We start from the raw sequence: 26355 nt of genomic DNA on the forward strand, positions 1-26355 counted from the left end.
CCTCATTCTCACTGCCAGTTGGAATGTTGAGAGAACTTCTGCATGTTCTTGTTTTCCATTTTAAGTAGAAACTCAGATATAATGCAGCTGTTGTTTCAAACCCATAAAAACGTATTTTGTTTCAAAATGTGAATCTCTCAATAGGGTGCAACACTATTATCTTTTGAAGATGGAGAAATGGATCTCACTGGGCACACTGAACAGCTGACATCTCAGAAGGCCAAGTTCACTTTCAGGTAGGAACACTTTCTGTTTAATATTGATTTATGAATGTGCTTGCCAGCATGCAAGATGAGAAGACTGTTACATTTTTTTATTTTTTTACCTTTTCCATCCTGAAAATTCACTCCCCCTTGCATACATAAGCACTTTTATGTATGAGTATCTTTTCCCTTGGATGATGAATCTTTATGACTTTGACTTGTATGTTTGACTGGTTATGGGATATGAGGGAAGGAAGAAATATGATACTCCTTTATATGTTTGTAGTTTGCTTTTTAATCCATTTCATAAGCTGCTTAAAGATTAAGATCGGCAGTGTATGTTGTAGGGATGTTTGAGTGTAAACGACTAACCATTTAATCGATAAGTGGGTGCTTGTCAGTTAACGGTGCCAGATATGCTCAGTGAAGCCTTCTCCCTGGGAGCCAGGCTGGTGGCCGCAGTCCTGGAGAGCACCTTCCATTTCTACTTTTAAAGACCCCCTTAATATTTCATGTAAACTTATTACACTGATTTTTTCTGAAATTGTCTCCAGTTTCTTATGTCTAAATTATCCTGTTTTTCACGTTAGCAGACTTTTATCTTAAGCTGTTCAAAGCAGTAATTTTGTTTTTTTTTCCATGTTTGTATGTCTTCTGTACTGTTTTACGGTACTCTAGCACTAAACAGAGATGTCTCCATCCCTATCCTTCCTACAGAGTAGGGATATATGCCACAGGGATATTTAATCACTCTCTCACACTCTTTTTTAGGATCCCCTCTAGACATATGGCAACCTGCTCATGGAATATCTTTTTTATCTGCACTGCATAATCTTTGTTTTGAAGTCTGATCACGTGTGTATCTGATCACATTATTACCAACTTTTGTGATTTTAAAAAAAATCATATCTAGCCGTTTTGGGGTATTTTTTAACTTGAAGACATGATGAAAGGCTGCCAATTCACGAATTTTCGCTTATTCAAAATGATCACCATCTCGTATTGTGGCTGGGTCTATAGCTAGCAAGAGAGCCACCAATCTCATGAGTTTTGAGAGTCTGTCTCAGGATTATTAATCTCTTGAAATTTGCCTTACTGTAGTAAGCACTGTCATGAGGATTCTTATCTATTTTTATCTTTGTGCTTATATGGTTCCCATCACTGTAATATTTAAGCCTTTCTCAGTGCTTAATGTGCATCCTTACAATTCTTGGGTGAAGTAGGGAAGCACTATTCTCCTCATTTTACAGTGGGGGAACTGAGACCAATGGTAAGGACTTGCCCAGATCACCTAGGAAGTCGGTTTCCAAGCTGGAAATTGAACCCAGGCCCCGAATGACATCTCAAACAACTAGATCATCTTTTCTTTTTTGGCACATCACCAAATTCTTTCCCCCAAACAATACAGATGTTTGTTTATCCCTCTTTCTCTGTTTTTGCCACTTTGCTTTGTGTCTGGCTTCCTCCTTTTTTAATGAACAATGGGGAAGGCCATGGTTTTCAATCCATCTGTCTGGTTGATTGGTTTAGCCTCCCTCTTTGGGCTCTGGTCATGCAGGATGTGGCAGTTTCCAGCGTCTCTTTAAATGATTTCTGACACTAATCTATTTGTAGAATGGTAGCATTGTGGTTAAAGGGTATCAAAGTTCCCTCCCTCCCCCCCAGCTTGCTATGCACCTGCCAGGTCTTCAGTCTAGAAATGTGAAAGTGTAACCATTTACACAGCTAACTGATGAGCCTGGGTTCATTAGTTAACATGCATAGTTACATGCAGCCCTCCTTCCTCCATGGGAGTAGGTGTGCGCAAGGAGTTGGCTTTTAAGCCGGCTCCTATGGAATCACCTACCCCTCTCTGACTATCCCTCACGTGTAACTATGTAACCGCTGAAAATGTCAGTGGTTACATGTTTACTTGAGTAAATGAATTTTAACATCCCTACTTGAAGCTATATGCTTGCTAATTAGTGTTCATCAGGCATGTGTTGAACATAGTTAGCTTGGTTGCCAATGTTTCTTATGAAATTTAGTTAAAGGTTTCTACAGCCTTTTTCACCTGATGTAATTAGGTGAAATCTGTGCACTCATTTGTTTAATGTCTCTTGATCCCATTAATTTGTAATTGGGATTAATCAAACCCTGCTTATGATATATGCATGATTATTGTTGTCCTTTTGCTTGTACCAGTATGGTTTTAATTATAGAACTTTTTCCCTGAAAACAACTTCATATTGTTGTTGTTTGACATGTTGTTGTTTATCAAGATAACCAGGACCTTGCTGCTACTCAAGATTGTTCATAAATGTATATATCTCCAGCTATCAATCACTTATCTTTTTGTACCATGGAGGTGCTTCACAGGTAAATTAGATTTGCAAGGTGAGGTGTCTAGTTCATGAAGTCTTCTGCACATCTTTCTTTCTCTAGTCAAGGAAGCTATATTATTTTTGCATTTAATCTTTGTATCCTCCATATAATTTGTGTTGTGGACATTCACATGTAGCATTATCATGTAGCATGCCTATAAGCTGATCATACTCTGAACTAGTCTAACTTTCTCTGAAAGAACTTAAAAAACAACACAGTCTTGTAGCACCTTCAATGGAGGGTGGGGAGAGAAGGAAAAAATTGGAATCAGATAGAGTGTCCCTGTTTGGTTTTTATATCATTAGGATGTGGAATGTAGTGGGCCATCCAGCCAATGTCTTTATTCATGTTTGCTCTCTCAAAAAATATCGGCCCCTGGCACCCAAGGCACCGGGCCATGAGGCACAGCACATGTTTGGCATCCAGACGGCCAGAGGAGCAAAGGACTGAGCACCTTTTTACTGCCACTGATGGCACCAGTGGTACATGTGAAATACTCAGCACTGACGGCACAGCCTGCCTTCCCAGTGTTTCCTCTGGAACCTCCTGGTAGCGCAGACTTTTACTGCCAGTTCAGGCCTCTTAGTCACTTCGGTACCCAGAACACTGCTGTTCGGCACTGATGGCACACCAAATACCTCCCATTTCAGCTTGTCGCCACACCAGTGGGATCAGCATCTCCTCCTTCAAGTGATGAGGAAGAAGACTCCTCCCTGGTTTTCCACACCACAGGCACTCCTTCCTGAAACCAACACAGCATCCACCTCATGGGCAATCCCTCAGTGACTGCCCCTACCAATACTCATGCCATCCAATTTGCCTTATTGGGATCCTTGGGCCATATACCTGGCTCAACAGCCTCAATCATTCCTACAGCTCCTGCACGCAGATCCTAGGCTTCCCCTGCTCAGTCAACAAATCAATCCATAGCAAAGGAAGAGGAAGACCCTGAGATCATGGAGGAAGAGCCAGTAGTTGACTCCAGAGCACCAGCACACACATCTTCCTCCAGTGTGGGTCCCTGACTATAGACCTATTTGCAATCAGCAGCAATTCCAAACACCCATGCTTCTCTTCCAGAGTGGGCCTCAGCCCCCAGTCCTTAGGCCCCCAGGCCGTTATGATAAAGTGAGATGCACCCCTCATATACATTTTTCCACCACTGTCACTCTTCCGTGTAATAAACAGGACAGAACCACACTAATTCTAATAGCCCCCAGTTGGCCCGCAGAGCTGTGGTTTATTTACCTTCTCAAATGACAATAGCTCCCTCTTGGCGTTTTCCACCTGTCCCTTGCTTGATCACATAGAATGATGGATGACTGTATCACCCCAATGCTCAGACCCTGCAACTTCGGGCATGGCTTCTTGCTGACTGACCCCACTTGAACCATCTTGCTCTGCACGTGTCCCGGAGATTCTTCTCAATTGCCACAGTCGGTCTACTAGAAAAACATATTTGCACAAATGGCACCAGATCTCAATATGGTGCAATGATCATCTTGTCACCCCCATCAGCTGCTCTTGCATATATACTCAAATATCTCCTAGCGCTCAAAAACGTAGGACTCTCCCTTAGCTCCTTTAAAAGTACATTTAGTTCTTGGAGGACTACTGAATTTTTGCTTTATGAAGGAACTTCAGAATTCTTATCCTTCTATAAAATCTCCAATTCCCTCTTGGGATCTTAAATTAGTGCTAATGGCACGTAATGGGCAAATGATTTGAACACCTAGCAAGGTGGATACCTGTTCACTATTGATTTGTCCTTGAAAATGGCCTTTTTAGTCGCCATTAGTCCATCACACTGCGTGGGTGAGCTTGAAGCCCTAATGATGGACCCTCAGTATACCACCTTTCATCAGGGCAAGGTCATTCTCCAGCCACATTCCATTGTTCAGTAATAAATGCTCTAATAAATATGTATAAATACAGTAAACACTTATAAAAATTGAATTCATACTGTCTACTTAGAAAAAATACTGCAGGTGTTCTTCCTCACTACCATTCCCCTTTTCTGTCTGGATCTACTTGAGTGCAAGGGTTTATAGCTAGTAGTAGGAACACTTAACTCTACAGTATTTCCAGAGGAATTTATCACCAGCCCTGACATTCCACCCCTTGGCACATCATGTGGAAAGAGAAGTGGTTTTTTTGCAGACCTTGTTTTAAGAAGTTTTTTCCATAGTAAAAATAATCCTGTTAACAAAGAATAAACCTCATCCATTTGAAAGTAGATATTGAGTTTATTAATATTGCATTTGGAATTCAGAGAATATTTCATGCATGGATAATTCATTAAGTGTTTAATTACACTTGTTCCCTCTTGCCTTCCATTTCTTTTTATCAGAAGCAAGGGTCACAGTTCCTTGACCCACTTGATTTAACCACAGTGAATATATAAATAAAGCATATCTGTAACACCTTCCTTCTCCTCCTCTGTTCACTTTGCTTTTGTTCTTTGTCTTCTTGTATCCTGACAGCCTGGAAAGCAGAGGTGGAATGTACTGTAAAAACCCAGTGCCTGGAAGCTGTATGATTTCTTTCTTGCATCTATAGACTGTTGATCTAATGTGAATAAAGCAAAAAACAGGTTATTAGTGGAAAGAATTTTATTTTTGGTGCTCAGTATTTTGAGTCTCTGCTAGATAAATACATTTTAGGTACATACATGAGGTGGGGAAGGAGGAGGTTCTTTCTAAAATTGATTTTGGAGGTTTTTTAAATCCTTTCAAATGTAGGGTGAGTTGACTGGAGCATTGCTGTCCTCTCAGAGGAGAGAGTCTGTAGTCCTGTCTCTGTCTGGAACGCCTCCCACCATCCTCTGAATGTTCAGCTGCCTTATTCGTCTCATTAAAAAAGCATCTTCTACTACCTTTTCCTGTTAAGATCTTTCCCTTAGTCTTCCACAGCAATCATTCACCTAAAGACTCTCCTTTTGAGTCTTAGGTAATTTTGGACTGATTCTAACCATCTCTGTTTTATTTTGTTTTTTAAAGAAAAAGTCATTTTGTCTTCTGACTACGTTTAACTGACTGCCTGGCCCAGAAGCAGAGCCCAACATCCTGGGTGCAGTTAACTCTGACACCCAGTGAGTGTCAGCTGGAAGCTTTTAAAAAATCCAGGTTTGGTGTAGAAATTGAATTGCATGTGCAAATGCATTAGTATAATATATAAATAAAATATTGGCTCATTCACATTCCCTCTGAAATTCCCATTAGTAATTGGGCAAAGAGCATTTTTGCCCCCTGAAAAAGCACAACCCTTCACTCACCAAGCAAACAGCACAGCCTGTGTTTGTGGATGCTTTCTCCTTGTGGATGTTTTCCCTTGTGCAATGCTTGCAGCAGTTGATACGGCTGCATATACTTGTGTAACACAAACGGGATTAAAAGCACAGTTCAAGTAAATACATTTAATCTCCCTGTATTTGGGAGCAAATGTTTCTTTTGCTTCTCATCTATTGATGGTCAGTGTAGACTTCACAAGATGTGCTCAGGATTGCACCAATACATTCCTGCTTGCCCTGGAGCAGTCAGTTCCAGAGGCAGCAGTTTCATAATCTGCATTTTTTTCCTCTTACAAATTTCCTTTAAATTTATAGTTATCAACCCCAAAAATGCTGCCTCCCCAAGTTCGACCTGTGCCAAGAATTACTTGGCACACAGGCTAGACAGGGCTGTAACTGTACTTGAGCTGAAGAAATAAGTAAAGTATGGTGGATATTTGACCTTTTATCTTAGTTATTCAGTTTGGCCCTGAGGCAAACAGGATCCAGTCTGTCATATTCCCCAGAAGAAAGGGAATTCCACCAATGCGTGGATCTTCGAATTACCTTTATGAAGGTCAAAAAGAACAGGCTTTAATTCATTGGTTGTGTCTGAACAAATCCTATGGACAGTCCAGGTCAGATGTCTGTGCTTTTCTGAAAAACTTATGTAGAATGCCTTAGCTTAGGAACACATCAGATTTATTTTCCCATTTTAAATTTCACAAAACATTAATTCTTAATACAGTATTTTGGAAAACAAAAAGCTTCAGGTATTTGACTATAAAAGCACTGTTGGTGCACAGCATCTCTGAAGATCAGATTACATACTTAGGCACCTAACATTAGGCCCTCAACTTTGAAAAGTTTGCCTGTTGTGTTTCAGATGAACTACCAGGCATGCATGTAACTGCATTTTTATTAAACAATACTGATCAACATTTTAACAATGTGTATATACGTCCATTATGGTCAATATGATGGACTGTGAAGGATCTGAGAGAAATCAATAAACATAGAGAAGTGAAGAATTTAAACATTAAATTCTAATAGCACCTTTTGTCCATGATATGTCAGACTGTGAGCTCGGCTACCAACTATGGTAACATAGGGCAGATATTCTTTTTTTTTTTTAATGTAGACCGCTGTAGTAGTTTTAGCACAATAGCTTTAGAGAGAGACACAGACATACTTAAATTATCTTAAATATGATTTTAATAATGAGGGACAAACCTTGAAAGCCTATCAAAGTTTATTCCAATAAATATCTTAAAAGGTTTGTTTTGAATCTTAAGAGAATTTATCTGGATATTTGTGTATCCATTATGTTGAAAGTCTGATAAGGACAGTCTTGGTAATAGACCTAATTGGTGCTATGGAACCTAGAAAAGCAACACACAGATGCACATTCTATATATCGTTTGTGTGGGGACTAAATGCTCCAAAGCTCCCATTTGTTGCTGGAAGGCACACACAGAGTATTACTATTTTGACATACTGGGTCAGACCTGCTCTTTCAATTGTAAACATATTAAAATGCTCAGGACGTGTAAGATGGGTTTAAAACATAGTTAAGGCAAACATCACAAGTATTTTGTGAGGGTCTGTTCCTCCTGGCTCCACTGAGATGGTAGGTCTTGCTTACCCATTTTTAGAGCCTTCACCTTTTTTGTGTATGTACAGTGGGTGGTGCAGAATCTATAAAGAGCTCTCCCTGTGGGCCCCACTCCTGGATTTTTGGCTGTGGGGAAACTTTTTTTTCCTCTGAATTTTTAAATTTCAGCTATCTAGAAATTATAAGGCCTGTGAGCACATTGTCAGCAGAGCTTGTAAGTGGTGTGAACCCATGCGTCTACTATCTATACATAACTGTGCCTGTGGAATTTATTAATATGAGGACTAAAATTTGGAGCTCATTCATGCAGGGCTGGCCTTACCGTGAGGCGAACTGAGGCAGCTGCCTCAGGTGCCAGACTGTGGGGCGGGGAGGAGAGGAGTTACTAAGACCCAGAGAACTGAGACCTTTCAAAGTTTTGGCCCAAGCGAGAGGGCATGGGGGAGTCATTTGAGCTCCCCACCTCAGGTGCCAAAATGATGTGGGCTGGCTCTGCATTCACATGATCATCAGCTCCAAAAACTATTTCAGCAAAATCTGTAACTACTGCTCTCTACTTTCCTATAAAGAAATATTTTTACTCTCCCACAGAAGAGTTTTCAAATGTTGTTCTATAGGGTGATATCTCCTCTTTTTTAACATTTTCTTAACCAAAATATCTTGGGGTAAAATTTGATTTAGATGAGATGAGGCATTGTGATCATTTTTTTTGGTTTGAAGAAAAAGGTTTAAAGTATTTTTTTTTCTCCTAGTGCATATAGGAAATGTGTTCTTCCTGTCTGAGGTCTCAATATTGCAAATACTCAGCACATGAATAACTGTTAAGCATAAGTGTTTGCAGAATAATGACATTAATATATAAGCTGTCCATCTCCCATCTGATTCCTAAGACAAGTTGCTTCCAAGTCATCGTTATTCAATCGAATAAAGTATCTTAACCAGGAAATGTACTTCATTAGGGGAAAAAAATACCTAAATCTGTCAATGCTCAATTGCAATCAGTGTCCTCTTCCTGGCCAAAGAAGGTAGATGACTCACTTTTAGCAATATGTGAAGTGATCCCCCTGGTTTAGCGTCTCACTTTCCCTAAACAGGAGGTGACATCCATTGGTTAATGTAGTTTGATTAAATTTGCATCTGTTTAAGGTTGAAGAAACATTCACCAGACTTTTGTTAGAAGGTGAACCTTCCCTTGTGTTTTTTTCAGCACTGTTTTGACGGTTCCAGCACTTGAGATGGCATAGGGATTTGGGCAAAGAGAGTGGAAACATTTTTCAACTTGATTATTGTTCTTGAGTTTTTATGTCAATCCAACTTTGAAAGAGAAAAAGAAAGAGAGAAAGAAAGCCTCTTTCTACATATTAGCAACTTCTGATGCATAGTTTACATTAATACCTATTGAGAAGCCATGTGTTTAAAAAAAATCTGCATGAGGGTTTCATGTGACCCTCATTGAACTATTGAGAGGCAACAAATATTAGTGTGGTCTCCAGCAACTAGCAGGAAGGAAATATATTCCACGTTTGAGCCACCATAGGTGATCTCAAAGATTTTCTTAAAGGAATTATTTCCCATTAAAGTGGGCCAAATTGTTGTCTTGAGATGCTCAAATTCTGCCTTTTTTGATCAGCAGGGTTGCATGCATGTAATTGAGGGCCCAATGTGTGGCTTACTTTGTTGGAATTACATGTTGGCTGTTTTTCATATTGGTTTGATTAAATGTCCTTAACATATTGTATGCATATTTAGGGATTGTCTGCATAGGGAAATTGATTGAAATAGCTATTTTGGTCAAAGCTATTCCGGAATGGTTCCCTTTGTGGATATTCTATTATGGAATAAGTCACTTTCTTCTGGAACAACAATTACTCTTCAATAAAACAACTTTTATTTCAGAATAGAGTGGTCACATGGGGAGCTATAGCTCATTCTGCAATAGCTGCTCTCGTCTATTTTCTATAGACAAGCTCTTAGGTAAATGACTACTAATGTCTATGGGCATTACTAATAACTACTTCATTTCTCATTCAAAACATATAAATTCTCACCTACAAAGTCAAAGATGTTAAGTCAACCATTTCCAGCTTCAACATCTTATGTTGAGTTCTGCACTTAAATTCCCTTGACTGCATTTCTTGTCTGCCTTAACATGTTTTTTCTATACATTCCTTAGTACAGCTTCATTTGTGTTTTTCTTCCCTCTTTCTTAGTTGTATGACAAGAACAGTAGAGATTTCTGGGGAAGGTGGACCTCTGGGAATACATGTAGTACCCTTCTTTTCATCTCTGAGTGGAAGGTAAGATATTTTCCATATTTTAGAGAAGCATGTTAATGAAAAAGATGTCAGCTGTGTTTATTTCTCTTGATATATATCTACTGTGAAAGCATGAAGGGGAGCTAAAACTATTTTAATAGCCAATAACCAAGCCCAATATACTCTCTTCCTTCGCTGACATCTGTTATTCTGTGTGTATTTTCCAAGAACAAAATCCGTTTTTGTTACATGTTCATTATATTTGCACTTTCAAGGGTCTCTGAATTTATTTTTCTGAATGAAAACATAGTAAAATGGTCTCTTGTTAAGATTATTGTACTTCCTGAGAGAGTTTTGTTGTCCAATTGAATTTGTATCCCTGAACCCTTGTTGCTAAATAGCAGACCAGACATTAAAAAGTCAAAATGACTTTCTAGTCATTTACTCCTTCAAGCAAGTCACCTTTCAAGTTAAGTTCTCAGCAGGTACAAACCACAAACTTTCCTTTTGCATGGTAAGATTATTTTAATTTTAAAGAATTTAACATAGTTTATTAAAATCACAAAAGACTACCATAGAGGTAAGTTCATATTGATGTACTGTAGTTGAGAACATGTCAGCATTTTCATTATAACTCTCTATTTTCCAAGTTATGTAACTCAGATATAATTTTTTTCTCTAAACTGAAATTTGACATAGGAGGTTTCTGCCAAAGAGCTAATTTGTAGTGCTGGCAGAATGAGAGCCCTGTGACAGGGATGGAAAATTGCTAGTGTCATAAATGGCATTGCTTTATAAAATGTCTGCTTCTTGTATTAGGCCAGTTGTAATTACAAACTTTAAAAAGGTCACAATCTAACCATAAAGAGAAATGTTTCTTAAGTTATTGATTTTCAGAAGTGAGGAGGACAAATTGTATTTTCCTTTTAAGATAATCTATTTGTGAATATTTTCACAGCAGGATTTAAGAGTTTAGATAGACTGGCATATTTTAGTTGCCAAATTGAAAAGCAGGCTGGCCATCTGCTGCTTGAAAAAAATGTCATTACCTTATTTCAGGAGGAAAGATTGAAAGTTAGGAGTTTTGAGTTCTGTCATGGGCTCTGTCAAAGGCTTCCTGTTTTACCTTGGGAAAGCCACTCTGTTTCTCCATCTCTAACATATAGGTAATACTTCCTTATTAGGGGGCATAGTGAGGCTTAATTTGCTAATTCTTCTAAAGTATTTTGAGATCCTCAAGTGGAAGGCACCATAAAACTGCACAGTATCATCAGTATTGTTATTGTGATGCTGAATTCTAACTGTAAGGGCTCATCTTTAAAAGAATTCACTGAATTACCAGCAGAGCTCCTTGGCCTACTTTGTGTGCATGTTAATATTCCTGTTTACAAATGCTGTGGAGCATAGCTTACAGCAAGCTATTTTTTGACAGACAGGCTGATTGTTTACCTAGTTGTCTTGAGAAATTCTAATGACAGTTGGCAGAATTGTACTGGAATCTTCGTAAAATACCAGAATGTTTTAACCACTTACTCCTGTTACCTAATCTAACAATGTATGTCTACACTAGCCCCCTAGTTCGATCTAGGGAGGCTAATGTAGGCATTCGAAATTACAAATGAAGCCCTGGATTTAAATATCCCAGGCTTTATTTGCATGTTCCTTTCTGGTCGCCATTTTGAAATTCCACTAGCCCGAAGTAACTATTACACGCGGCAGTGAAACGGTAATTCGAACTAAGTCCTTAGTTCGAATTAACTGTTACACCTCATTCCAGGAGGAGTAACAGTTAATTTGAACTAAGGACTTAGTTCGAATTACCATTTCACTGCCGCATGTAGCAGTTACTTCGGGCTAGTGGAATTTCAAAATGGCAACCGGACGGGAACATGCAAATAAAGCCCAGGATATTTAAATCCCGGGCTTCATTTGCAATTTCAATTGCCTATATTAGCCTCCCTAGTTCAAACTAGGAGGCTAGTGTAGACATACCCACAGAGACTAGCATATACATTTCATAAGTCATCAAAACACAAGAAAGCAAAAGAAGCCATTTTGTTTCTGTTAATGAAAGACCGCATTTTATCAGTCATGTTGGACATCCACGTTGACTGGTATTTGCTAAGGAATAGTATTGCTATTACACCAGGCCTGCCGACGGAGGGAGGTAAAAGGGGGCAACTTTCTTGGGGCCTGGCAATTCAAAGGGGCCCATGGCTGCCATTTGCTGTGGCAGCTGCTGAAGCCCCAAACTATTTAAATTGCCACTGGGGGAGAAAGACACGGTATGGGTAGCTGCCCCAGCGCCACCCCTTCTGGGAGCGCAGAGCTACCCCTCACCTCCTTTTGCCCAGAGGCCTGGCGTGTCTTTTGGCTCGCCAATATTAGACTAATACATGTATTCATCTTCGGTGAATAACATTTAGGCATCTTCATTGCAATCCTGTTTTATTTGGTTTTATTTTCAGAATGAGTTTGAGCCACATGGTTGGCACTTAGGCTTTATGGACCAGTTAACAACAACTAGTTGAAATTTTTTTTTTTTTTTTGCACTTAGACTTACCATAAAAGAAGGAAATTAAATTAAAAAATCACATTAAAGTAAAGTTGAAGTTGAGTCTCCATGCAATTGAAGTAATGAAGTTAGACTGTCATAGCATATTTAACTCAGCCCGTGTGTTCAGATACTTCAACTCGTATGGGGAATATCAGGCTGGTTGGTGATCTTACAGTACTATGTGGCTATAGTGTTTTGGCACAGTGGGATTAGTTAAGATCATAGTAACAGATTTAGTTTTCAATTTCTTTAATTTCCATATTTTTACTAGATTGAATCTTAATGTAATTATTTTAAATTAAATTTTAACATTTAGCTCCTTGGCTGCAGGTAATTGGCTCTTTCTATTGCTATTCATAGCAACTTTCCCTTACTCCTCAAAATAAAAAGCTTTCTTTATCACAGTACAGTACTGTAGGGGGATCCTGTACATGACACATTTGTTACAATGCAAAATTCCACTAATGTTCATGAGTGGAAGATGCATGCTTTTAAAAAATATATGTTTGTAGTTAAGCAAAACGTATATATTTGGCCATTCTGTTACATGATAAATTTAAATAATGAGATGAATAGTAATGGTATAAAGGAACATCAAAATTATATCTTGATGCTTTACTGAGTAAAAGCAAGGGAAAGAGTTTCTAGGGCTATGTCTAGGATTAATGGAACCTGAGTCAGTATATCGTGGGTTAAAGAACCCAGTTCTTGAATATCTACGTTGAAGGGGAGGTAGGGGGAGACCTATGATCCTAGCTATGGGTTAGCATGATTATGGATGTGGGAGCGAGTGGTGCATAGGTTTGAACCTGTGCTTACATTGCAGTGCAGACATATCCCAAATGTCATCTATTTGGTGCATAGATGGCTTTTGAGAGTTAATGTATAAAAACAGGATTATAAGGGGTCTGCGTATGCACAAAGTATTCTGTTATATGGAATGTTTGACTACTCGGTGAGACCCCACTCTCAGAAAAATACAGGTTTTTTTCACTTGAAGTCTTTCCAGTTTGCTGATTTGTGCTTAGCATGCTATGAGAAGGACATCAGCCTATCAAAGACAGAAGTCTGATTCTTTTTTATGTCATTTACTTTGTACTTTCACGACACTTTCTATTTGAGCTTCTGAAAGCACTGTGCAGCTACTAATATAGTAAACCTCACAATATTGATCTCATTTGTCATGTGAGGAAACTGTGGGTCAGTAGGAATTTAATTGATCTGACAAACAATGTTCAAGAAGTCCATAGGTATATGACGCAGATCTCCTGGTGACGACTTTTCAGAATTTTAGTATCAAATGCATGCTGCCTCTTAACTGTGCTTTGCAGAGCTTCAGGGAATCCTAGGCTTTAATACAGGAAGATTAGTCTAATTTCTGTTTCTTTGGACATGGCTGGAAAGAGATGATTTCTTGCATATGTTGTCCTTCCCTCATTGGAAATAGGCTTCCAATTCCTTCCTCTGTATTTTTCTTCTAGTATAATTAGAACTACTGTTTTGCACTTAAATTTAACCTTTTCCGTGTTATGATTCCATCTTATTTCTAACCTAACATTTGTCTGGAAGAATGGGGCTGGTTTTCCCTCCATTTCTCCAACGCTTGGTTAATGCAGTTGGCATTTTCTGAAGTGTTAGGAAGGGTTACCGATAGTGTCAGCAGACTAAAATTATGCTGGCTGGTTTCATATTCTTTTTGGAGTCCTTGTTCATTGATGGAAAATAGAATTTGGAATCTCTCCTTTAGACTAATGACTTAGTATGGTGTGATTAATAGACCACAAGAAGAAATTTGTTCCTTCCTCAATAGAGACCAATATCTATTTGTAATTATTGTAAATGTCTTGTATACAAATCTAATGCATAATAATCATCAGCTTTATTATTGCTTTTTAGGATTCTAGGACTATTTATCCGTGGTATTGAGGAGAACAGCAGGTCTAGACGTGATGATCTTTTCCATGAAAATGAGTGTATTGTGAAAATTAACAATGTGGACCTCACAGATAAAACCTTTGCACAGTGAGTGCTACTTAATTACTTAATTGATTCTGTTAATCACAAGAATTTTATATAATGCTGTATTTATTGAGGTGATTAATGTAGCGTGTTTCAAGTAAAGTACCATAAAATATGTATATAACTAAAGCATCATAATTCTCATTCATGAAACTTCCAAATGCAGTAATGTATAGTTCCCATCATAGACTCAAATAATAGAAATTATAATATTGGGAAAATCCTACCGTGTGTTCTAAATTGCTTTGTCCACTCCAGTTTTAATGAATTTGAACAATAGAATACTACCTCAGTTGAGAAGTTACTGTTCAGTGTTAAAAATTGTTCCTTTCATCAGTGCTATTGCATTTCATTACTCCTTATCTGTGTCTTTGGAAGATCCTAAATAAATTCTCTCATTCCTTTGCATTTACATTTTATAAAGTTATAAGCTGTTAAATTATCACCTCTTAGTATTTGTTTAGCCATTCCACGCTGAAGATGTAGCTTGCATAACTTTTTAAAGCATCAGTGCCTTCACCCCCATTTCATTTTTTTCATCTTTAGTTTCCTTCCATTTTTAAGATATTTCTAGTATTCTAACTGTGTAGAAATAGTCTCCTTTCTGCCTCCTCCTGAACATCCTGTAGACTATGAATGCCTTTCAGCCTGTAACAGTGTGGAGAATGTCACCCTCTATTTTCTCTGTAATGCTCTTGCTTTCTGCAATACTTGGAAGCACTGGAGTCAATGCTAGTTCTGACAGTTTCCCTTTGAAACTGAGAGACTCAGGAGGCTTCACTTGCTCAGTTTTTGCCAAATATTTAATTTCCTTCTGACACCATGTAACCTACAAGAGTATGATAATTGTCTTTACTACCTGGCCCCATCACCTGCAATGAATCAGGGGTGCAAAATTTGATGCCTTTGTCAGATGACAGGGCTTTAAAACTGCTTATTCCAATCACTTCTGATATTGAAAGTTAAGAATTTGGCTGTTTTAGTGGTAAGGTCATAGGTCCTGCTGTTGATTGCAAAGGGTCCTTTAATATCTAGAAAAGGTGTTGGTGATTACATTTTCTTTTCCCAATTTGAAGTTTTTGAATACTGCCCTGAAAGGTTGCTTCTTCCTCAGCTTGAACCCTAGAAGACAATTTGTTATACTTCTGGGTTCGTAATGGTTTTCTACATTTCTACTGTGAATTTCCTTTTTCGATTAGTGTTAATAGATTCAATTCTATTTTGCTGTGTGATAGAGACTTTAGCCCCTCTTTTTTTTGTTGAGTTTTGTTATTTCTTTAAGTATGCATTTGGGGGCTCCAATAATTTGATTTTTTCTGCCCATTACATTTTAAAAAAATATCCTGACAGTCATTTTGCACTCTGGTAGTACTTGTAGGTTTTCCTCAGATTTACTTGTGTTCTCACCATTATTTTTAGTCTGTGCTAAATGGCATTTTTGTTTCAGTTTTAACCAAAAAGTTTAGTAGCGATTGGGTATCTATCTTAATGGATGACAATGAGGTAGTATCCGAGACTAAAATAAGGAAAGAACAAACTTAAAAATACAAGATAGGTGTCTTCAAGTCACCAGGGCCTGATGAATTACAGCCTAGAATATTCAAGGAATTGACTGAGGACATATCTGAGCCATTAGTTTTTATCTTCTAAAATTCATGGAAGATGGGTGAAATTTCAGAGGATTGGAAAGTGGTATTATATTCGCCAATCTATAAAAAGGGGAATGAGGACAAGCCAGGGAATTACAGACCAGTCAGTTCAAGTTCAGTGCCACGAAAGAGATAAAGGAGCAAATAATGTAATCAGTTGTCACATTATCTTCTCTGTTTATATAAACTGACAGCATGGATTTGTCAAGAACAAATTCTATCAAATCTACCTAATAGTTTTCTTTGAAAAGGTAACAAGCCTTGTAGAGGGGGGAGTGGTAGATGTTGTATCTCTTGATGTTAGTAAGTCTTTTTAATCTGTCTCTCATAACCTTCTAGGGACATACAACCTAGGTAGAATTACTATAAGGTGGGTGTATAACTGGTTGGAAAACCATTTCCAAAGATTAGTTGTCAGTGGTTCACTATCTAGCTGAAAGGGCATATAAAGTGGGCTCCCATAGGGATCTAGTGCTCTTCAAATCTTTGAGTGGTTTTAGGGAGTGGCATAGAAAGTACACACTCTGGCTACGTCTAGACTGGCCCCTAATTCCGGAAAAGTCATGCAAAGCAGGTAAGTCAGAATAGGGAAATCCGCGGGGGATTTAAATACCCCCCACGGGATTTAAATAAACATGTCCACCGCTTTTTTTCCGGCTTGGGGAAAAGCTGGAAAAAAGCATCTAGACTGGCGCGATCCTCCGGAATAAAGCCCTTTTCTGGAGGATCTCTTATTCCTACTTGTCTACAAAACTATACTTGGGTCTACACTGCGGCTGAGTTCTGTCGCCATAACGTCGACAGAATGTAGCAGTTTTGTCGACGGCTGTAAACTTCATTCTACGAGGAATAACGCCTTTTGTCGACAGAGTTCTGTTGAGAGAAGGCATTATTGCATCTACACTGTCCTTTGCGTCTACACTGTTGTGACGTAGTGGGGGTACCTTGCTAGGGCTGTGGCGACCTCTGCTGTCTGTAGCAAGACCCAGCAGGGAAGGGGGGAGTCATTATGCAAAGGTGGCTCCAAACTGGTCTGACCAGCCACCCCCCATGGGGAGAAACAAAGGAAGATGGATGCTGCCCTGGCTGAGGGCAGAGCTGGAGGAGAGTGAGTTAGTTCCTGTCTGGAAAGCAGGGGAGAAGGAGCTGGGGAGGGAGCTGGGACTCCCGCATTTCAAGGGGGGCACTGAGGCCTCTTAGCCCCAGTTCCCGTAACCAGATTACATCTGTGCTGTGCTATATCCTGGAGAAGCAATAAACTACCTCCATTCTACTGGCTGGTGGAGTCTGTTCGTGCCATTTCGTGGTGCAGGAGACGGGGGACCCCAACGCGCCGTCACAACTGTCATGTCAAAAAAGCGGCTTGCTTTGTCGACAGAACTGGATGTAGTCTAGACGCTCTTTGTCAACAGAAGCTTTGTCAACAGTATCTGTCAACAAACCTTCTGTCGACAAAAGCCTGTAGTCTAGACGTACCTGAAGTGACAAGCAGCTTAATCAACTGATTTATACAATGCTGTTATAAAAGTGTACAGAGTGAGGTCTTTTCTTCAGTGACACACTGGTGGTTAATATCATTGTGAAATGCATGAATTAACACTGTGTGAGGAAATAAGAATACTTAATGTCATTATGCTTTAAATTCTGTGGCCAAATAGGGGGAGAGATTCCTCCTAAGACAGGAGAGAAGACAGTTATTTACCTGTCTCCTGTATATGTTGTGTGTGGCAGAATCACAACATGAAAGCCTTGTTAACATGGAGGGGGGGTGGGAATTCCCTAAAAACAGAAGCACAGCATGAGGTCAAATAATATGTAATCAAAAATAGAAGACATATTTGTCGTTCCTCATTAGACAGACTCGGGAGGCCAGAGTTCTTGCAAACTGCGAATTATGGGTCCTTTAGCTATGGAGGGGTTGAAGTATCTGGAATCTGAATATAGCTGAGACGCCTAAGAAGACATGGGAAGACAGCACCTTGTCTTCTGTGGAAGGTCCTACCTGAGGGAAAAGTCAACTTTGGTTAGAAAGAAGACTGATAAGGGCAAACATCTAAAACAAAACATGTACCTTTTTTAGACTTCTGTGTTGGGTTCAACCTGTAAGTAGTAACCAAGGCTGGTGGAAGCTGTTGTCGGGCTGTGGACAGTAGCTAGGGTCAGAGCTGCTGAACCAGGATGTGATTCGCATGCTGGTAGCTGCCTGTGAGTGGCCTAGGCTGGAAACACCAGCAGAAAAGCATTGTAAAGCATTCAGGTTTGTGGCAGGCTGTGATTCATCCCCTTACTAGTCTGCACTGAACCCCAAACAGCACAGTACTCAGATTTTCTGGTTTTGATGTATCTGTTTTCATGCCTCTATTTAAAGGGCTCAGGATATCTTCCGTCAGGCAATGAAATCTCCAAGTGTCTTCTTAGAAGTGGTTCCTCCATATAATCGTGAGCTATATGAAAAGTCTGTCATTGCTCCCCTTTGTTTGCTTGATAATGATGGAGTTCCAAAAACAAAGGTTCCGCCTCCTGTTATTACAAAACCAACTGTGAAAAGAGACCTGTCTGGAATGAATGGCCTGGAGACAGATCTGCACTCAACGTTACAACATACTAAGAGTCCCAATCTCCCAAGGTTGGGTAAGAAGCCATCTTCGCCATCACTGTCTCCTCTAATGGGCTTCGGCAACAAGAAAAATGCAAAGAGAATAAAGATAGATCTTAAGAAAGGTAAAGGTTCAACAATGAGCAGTGATATACTATAACAATTACATGTTCTCTGTATTGATACCCTAATTTTTAACTGAACTAGTAACATGGAAACAGCATAATATTTCAACAGCTATATTTTATATTAGTAAAATATAAACACAATGTTCCGAACATGTCAGTAGGAACTCTTGCCAAGTTTTTCCTGCCCTATTTTGTTTTTACATGCTGGTCTGACAGTGTTGGGGTAGGAAGTTCATGTATGGTGATGCCACTTCATTCCTCAGGCCACATCTATACTTATGTGGAAGTTCAAATTAAGATACATATCTCCAGCTACGTTAATTGCGTAGCTAGAGTCAGTGTACCTTAATTCAAACTTTGTTGTGATCTCCACAGCAGGAGATCAACAAGGAGTACCAGCATCGACGGGGGTGCCCTCCGCATTTGATTGGTGGGTCTTCACTCGACTCACTAAATCAAATGCTGGAAAATCGACTGCCACAACATTGATCTCTGTCTAAATATAGATGTAGCCTGATTTAAGAAAAATGAGCCAAACAGGAAAAACAAATACAACATTTCCATGGCTTTGCACTTAATCTGAAGTGAAGAAGAAGCTATGTAGAGGGTGTCAGGAGTATAGATTAAAAACACAATAAAGCAGAGCAAATATGTGGAATGCAGGAATGAAATTTTGAAAATGTGTAGTGCAGCTCCACAGATGAATTGAAGTAGAGCTTTCAGGCACTGTAATTCATGGATTTTGACATCTGAAGGGACCATTATGATCACCTATTTACCTCAGGCCATTTCTCTAGTTTGTCCAGATAATTTTGAATTATAATTTTATTTTACAATGCACTTGCAACCTCTCCCAGCTTGGTGTCATCCAGTCATGCCATTGACTACAGGCACACAATATGATGTCCTTTCCTATGTTTGTGCTGATTTGCCTAATATTTTTACTATAATTCTGTTTGCTTTACACCATGATGTGCAAAATATTTTATGGGATGATGTTACTCTAAAGGATTTATATCTAAAGCAGTCTCAAAACTTCCTGGGAAAGAGGTATTTAGTGAGCCTCCCCCTCCCCCCCCCATTTAGTTTCTGATTGGAACACGGGTAATTCAGAAATATTTTAATTCATGCCTATTAACAACAAGGTGTGAACTGGTCTCTTCTGATTGTGGCATAATGCTCTTCCATGCAGTCATGCACAATGGCTTTCGTTAAAGAAGAAGCTTTTGTTAAAAGCTTACTCGCTTATTTGCTAAATGATTGCTCTTGATACTTGTATTTTTAAATGTAGCTGTTCCTTTCATTTTAATATAATTTTTTGTTGAATTTTACATTGACTCTTCTCTGTCTGCACTCTAGGTCCAGAAGGACTTGGTTTCACTGTGGTTACCAGAGACTCTTCAGTACATGGCCCTGGTCCTATTTTTGTGAAGAATATTTTGCCAAAAGGGGCAGCAGTCAAAGATGGTCGTTTGCAATCAGGAGACAGAATACTTGAGGTTAGCAGAACTGGGAGTACCATAACAACCTCTTCCTTCTAACCACTAAGTTTATTGACTTTAAAAATATATATATTTTCTATATATTTGTATTTACTGTAACTAAGATAGCATGACATGTTTTAATACAAACCCATATTCACCCATATTGTAGGTTGTTGGTGTTTTTTTATAAGCACGGTGCCTTCATACTGCTTCTTGACTTAAGTGCACTAATACAGTTCAGAATCAGGGGCATGTGAAAAACGTCTTGCAAGGCATTCAGATGAGAGAGCTGATGAAATGGCTGCCTGATATTGAAAGTAGATGTATCATTTTTTTAAAAAGCAGGTCTCTGAAATAATATCCAAGAATCTGTGTGTTCACCCTGAATGTTTTTTTCCAGTGCACATTTAAAATCCCTTGTGTTTTCTGTCTTTTAAATGTTCATACTTGTATGACTTATGAACTCATAACCTGAGACTATTTTTACATGCTACTCTCAGAGTTCTGATGTAAACAATATTAATATTTAGCTCAGGGGTCGCCAACCTGTAGCTCCAGAGCCGCATGCGGCTCTTCAGAAGTTAATATGTGGCTCCTTACATAGTACCAAATCCAGGGCTGGAGCTACAGGTGCCAACTTTCCACTGGGCCAGAGGGTTTCACTGTTCAACCCCCAGCTCTGCCCTGCGTGCTGTCCCCCTCCACACTTTCCCCCTAGGATCCTACCCTCTCCACTGAGCCACACCCATGCTTCCCCCCTCCAGTGTCTCCCACTGAGAAGGAGCTGATCACAGTGGGCAGGAGGAAAAGGAGGAGGCGACACTGACTGGTGTGGCTGCCAATGGGCAGGATGTGCTGTGAATGGTGGTGGGGAGATGATCAGGGCTGGTGACATATTGCTGTTGCTCTTTTGCAATTTGCATTGGTAAATTCTGGCTTCTGATCCGGCTTAGGTTGGCCACCCCTGACTTGGCTATTGTAAAGTGCTTTTACGAACTGAATAACCTTCACAAAGCTCAGTCAGGTAGGTATTATAAACCCCATTAATAGATGGTGAAAAATAGCAAAGAGGATAAGTGATTTGTGCAGGGCCTGAGAGGAAAGTCTCTGTGGCAAGCAAATTAAGGGCTTTGTGTGCATGGCACTCCAGCACACATTAAGGGGGTGCGAATTCCAGCACGTATTGAAGTGCTGGTGTAGAACTGCCCGTGTAAACTCTGCCAGGTGAATGAACAGGTATCTGATTTGCAGTAACATCAACTGCCAGCAGAGTCTTGCAATGCAAGCTAGATACTTTGTAGCTCCTGCTAGTCAGGGGGCAGTCAGTGTTCAGCACCTCTCTGTGTGTGCTGCAACTCACAGTCCCGTATCTATGCCTCAGCACCATCTAGACAAGCCTTAAAACTCAACATTCCTTGGAGCTCAGACCACTGACCCACACCTCTCCCAGGTTAGAAAATCAAACACTGTGCTTGTTAGTAAGATTTGTCGTTTGTTTGGTTTTCCCCCTCCTAATTATATCCATTAGGTGAATGGCAAAGATGTCACTGGCAGGACCCAAGAAGAACTAGTGGCTATGCTGAGAAGCACTAAGCAAGGGGAGACTGTCTCTCTGGTTGTGGCGCGGCAGGAAGAAGCCTTTCTGCCTCGAGAACTGGTAATATTTTTTTCTGTTATGCGGAATCAGACTAGTCCTGTGTTTAGAAATTGACCTAAGAAAAACAAGGAAGCTGTCACTGGATGAGAAGCCAGTGAAGGGTAATTATTTAAAGGTTGCCTTGGGAAAGTATTTATATTTAATTTTGCCCATTATTTAATACAGTTCTTTGATATTTGATTTTCATCCCAGAAGTGACTTCATAGGTATAATTCACAAGGGAATACTGTAAATGAATTATGGAATTATGACATTGAGCATGCCTGAAAATAAAGGACTTTTTTTTTTTAAAGGCTTAGGGTTTTGTTTTAAATTTGAGTGTGTATGGTGAATTTCATTGCTTGTGAAAGTAATGGATTAATGACACTGGTTGCAGACAGGCTCCGAAGCTTCCTTACACCACGTTGATGGTGCCTCTAAAACGTGCTGTTGTGCGGTACTGGGCATCTCTTAAGCTGTGGTAGCTATGTGAGGTGAAGGGAAAATTCCATAATAGTGCTCAGGAATACAAGGGGAGAATCTTGTGTTTTTGGCAAACGTTCTTTGATTTCATAGAAAATTTTATAGTATGTGCAAGCTAAAAGTGTTTTAACAGATTTCCCATTCATTTACTCAGCCAATGTACTAGTACTGTGAAAGCAGGGATTTTTACCGTGCTTTGGAAAACCTTAAATGTGAAACTGTATTCTTATATACATAGGAGGAGTCCATTAATGTGGAGAGGGCTATCTGATACATACTCAAAAAACAGTAAATAGTCCTGCAGCACCTTAGAGATTAACAAAAAATGTAGATGGTATCACGCGTTTTCATGGGCACAGCCCACTTCTTCACATGGGTTGTGCCCACAAAAGCTCATGTTACCGTCTACATTTTATATTAGTCTCTAAGGTGCCACAGGATTATTTGCTGTTTTTAAGGTTTTTTTCAGTTAGACCAACCTGGCTACCCCTCTGTTACTTTGATACATACTTGTTTCCTCTCAGAGAAGGCCATCTCTTTCCCCTTATCTTGACTGATGCATATACTTGGCTTTTCAGTGAGAGCTCTGCGGATAAAGGAAGGACAGCACTTCCTGCCTTTGTCTCATTCTGTTTTCTTTGAAGAAAACAAATAGGCTTGTTTTCTTACTTGAAGGACTTGCCTTCTCCCTTTTTGTCAGGACTTGACTTTTCTTTACTGCCTGTTAGCACAATCTCCTTCTGCAATCCTCTTTGGTATGTTTTCTCATAGTTTTCCTTATTTCCTTGTTATCACCTAGTCTTTCTTGAGCAAAGAATTTGTGTTGCCTGGAGTCCTATCGGAAGCCCTGGAGTAGGTTAGTTTCTGTGATGTGACTCTCTGTCTTTGTGCAGCTGCTAGCTACTGCTTCCTGAGTATGTCGGCCTGTTCCAAAGTCAAAATACAGTGTGCTGCACTAATCTATTTTTGTTTTCATTTTCCTTTTTACTTGAGCAATTATGTCAGGGGAAAAATTAGTGACGGAATGCTGTCAAACCCATCCCAGGTTAATTAAAGAGATAACATTGCTAATTAATCATTCCCAGAGCTGCCAACCATCCCGACCTTGGCGAGACTCTGTTTAAAAAGATCCTGAGTTCTAAATTTACTGTGTGTATGAGCATTAAAGAGAGTTTCTAAATAAATGTACAAACCTGTCCACTATATTTACGATCAGAACTCACTCTCCTTCTTCCCAATTTTGTAAAAATAATAAAGATTAATCAAAAACAATTTTGTTCTGTAACTTAGAAAATACTATTGCTTAAGAAATGAATGGGGGGTTTTAAAGTGTGCCATACTTTTTTTAAAAAAAAACCCATTTCCATTTCTGTTTTTTCTACCTACCATCATGTTTTCTTCTATCTGTTGTGTGCCATGTTATCCTGGAAATCAAAGCAACCCCTCGTAGGTAAAAGAGGCTGCAGAAATTTTTAAAGTATTTATTATTTCAATCAGCCATGCTTGCTTTCTAATGAAATTCTAGATCCTACTCTAGTCCTTGTAAACCCATTGAGCTACCATATAACACATTTTAGTAACTGAAATCTGTATTGAATACTTTTAAAGAACATCTCCTTCTAAATTTAGAAGCCTTTCAGTTTCAGTAATGTCTGCTTGGTAGCTTGCTACAGAAACATGGTTTACCAAAACTGCTGAGCTACCAGATGTTCAGATTAATGATGGAAGTCATATGGCATCTGAAAATAGTCTCAGAAGAGATTTTTAAAAGAAATCAGAATTAGCTGATTGTGCCTTTTGTTGTTGTCTTAAATTTTTAAGATTGAATTAATTCTCTGCCACCAACAGCACATTTTAAATAGAGAAGAAAACACAAACAAAATGACTTAGAATGTTTGTTTTTAGCACAAAAGTAGAGGGATGGCTAATCCAGTATTTACTAAGGATGATCTTAGGAACAGGCTGAAACCCTATGTATTGCATGTAGAATTTGACCCAGAAGTTTGTCATGGTGGCATTTTTACCAGTAGTGTAAATGCTTCTACAGCAAACCTCCTCTTCATTTGAGCCGTGCTCTAAATATATGGGTTTAGTTCAAGCTGCTGTTGTTGGTGATCTCAAAAAATCCATATGGTTTGGCAACCTCCCTTCTGAAAGGCATAGTTCAAAACCTCTGGGTCCTCATGATAGAGCTTTCTATGGCAAAGTCTTTAGCTTTGGAACTGACCCCCATGACTGTGACAGTCCTTCCCAGTCTCCAGGGCATGGCACAAAAGATGGATGTTTTATTTTCATTCCATTTCATCTTGTTTATGTTCTTATCTGTTTAAATAAACATACTGGCTTTAGCACTAGTTCCAATAAAATGGAGAGGTGGAGGGTGAGCATGAATCGGTGGATTTGTGGTGCTCTGAAAGTGCTGGGAGGGAGAGGAAGGAGTAGGAAGTAGAGGGAAGGAGGCAGACATGGGCTCCAGGTGGAGCCTCACCACTGAAGTAAGATGATAGGGAGGGTAAAAACAAAGCCTCTTGTTATGAAAGCTTGTCTCAGGAACCTTTGAGCAGTATCAGCTTGCATAGGAGCACCATCTGAGTTTATTGCCATTCGGGTCTTGTGCTGATAATTTGCTATCAGGTATTACAATTAGATATTGAAAGCAGTTAACCTTTATCCCGGCTGTCTCTTGCTGCTGGTGTAGGTGAGGGGATGTTGTACAAAGGGGATAGTATTGGATAACAGAGGATTGGAATTTAGTTATACTAACCCTATCTAATTATAATTCCATTGTGTGCACATTATACATTACATAAAGCCTAACGCACACTCTATGTTACTGTCATTACTCAAAAAGAGACTGAAGCTCTTATGAGATTTTCTTATTGAAGCAAATGAGGAAAGTAGAATTTGGACCAACCACATAGTATCCAGTTATTCAAAAGGTACTAGGCATTTCTGCCAGTTAACAGTGTAATAGCTGAATAAGGGGCTGGTTACAAAACTCAGGGGATGACCTTGAATTGTTTGATTACCTCAAACTCTACAGCCTGGCTTGTGATTAGTGCATTCTGTAGGTGCATGTGGGGTTTAAGCAGTGCAGTACCGTGTACATTTTCTAAAATATGTTTAAAGATTAGAGAGGAAAATGACTCACTAGTTAGGGTTAGATTTACCAACTATTATCAAAATTAATGAAACGTATATCAAGCCAATGCTACTGTTCCATCGTAGTCTGAAAATATACACTTAGTTTTGATCGAGTGTTATCTGTGTGTGTCTTCTCTCCTTTTCCCCAGGAAAAAAAAATTGTGATCTCAGGGTGGCGCACTTTTTTTTTTTTTTTTTTAAATGATTTAAAGATCATTTGCCTTTTTCTCCATGTTGGTAAAATAAGCAAAGTCACTTAAATTAGAATAATCTAAATTTTAACTCTTCTGTGGCATGGTACTATTCATTCCCTGGGCAGTGGCTTTTTAAAATGTTCTTGTTATGCTTAATGAGTGCTTAAGCTATAGGATGTATATGCACAGTGGAAGAGAAGTTCCCTTCCACCAAACTTGTCAAAAGTAATAAGGCATTGAAAAGGTTGATATGTGTTTTTATGTATTTTAAATCTTGGCATGCACATTACTGGAAGCTTTGCATCTGTTTGTTATTTTAAAAATAGTTTGGAATAATCAGCTCTATGCGATCATTATTCGCCTTGATTCTGTGCACACGGCCTCATCCCTTGAGGAGAAAACAAAGCAAAACAACAAACAAACATCACAGTGATGTTTTTATAACAAATACTGAAGGAGAAGAATCTATGTAATATAAATGTTGATCTTTAAATATAGAATTCTCTTTTTACATATTTACTACGCAGCATGGAAGGAAGCACAGTTAGAGGCAAGTTCAGTTATGCTTTTTCTTCCACTCACTCTGTTATTAACTTGTATGTTTTAGCTTTTTCCTAACTAATTCTTTACCAAAAGCAACATTTGTTGCTTACCTGAAATGTTGCTTTTTGTATTCTAAGTATTTATAGCATGTTTTGTTTTTCTTACCTGTTAATCTACAGGAAAAATGGCACCACATTTCAACCTAGCCTTAACATTA

At 39.1% G+C, this 26355-nt stretch overlaps 1 protein-coding gene across 7 annotated transcripts in view; it reads left to right on the forward strand.

Annotated features, from left to right (window-relative positions):
* Window positions 1-26355, forward strand: part of PARD3B (par-3 family cell polarity regulator beta) — a 604960-nt gene that overhangs the window by 261963 nt on the left and 316642 nt on the right. For all 7 annotated transcript variants that reach the window (XM_075934324.1, XM_075934322.1, XM_075934323.1 and 4 more), the window contains 6 exons: window positions 145-236; window positions 9661-9747; window positions 14159-14284; window positions 18299-18651; window positions 20014-20153; window positions 21667-21795. In XM_075934324.1, coding sequence (XP_075790439.1) covers window positions 145-236; window positions 9661-9747; window positions 14159-14284; window positions 18299-18651; window positions 20014-20153; window positions 21667-21795 — 927 coding nt within the window. The remainder of the gene's footprint in view (window positions 1-144; window positions 237-9660; window positions 9748-14158; window positions 14285-18298; window positions 18652-20013; window positions 20154-21666; window positions 21796-26355) is intronic.

The sequence above is a fragment of the Pelodiscus sinensis genome, chromosome 7 (genome assembly GCF_049634645.1).
Source record: "Pelodiscus sinensis isolate JC-2024 chromosome 7, ASM4963464v1, whole genome shotgun sequence".
Taxonomy (NCBI): Eukaryota; Metazoa; Chordata; order Testudines; family Trionychidae; genus Pelodiscus; species Pelodiscus sinensis.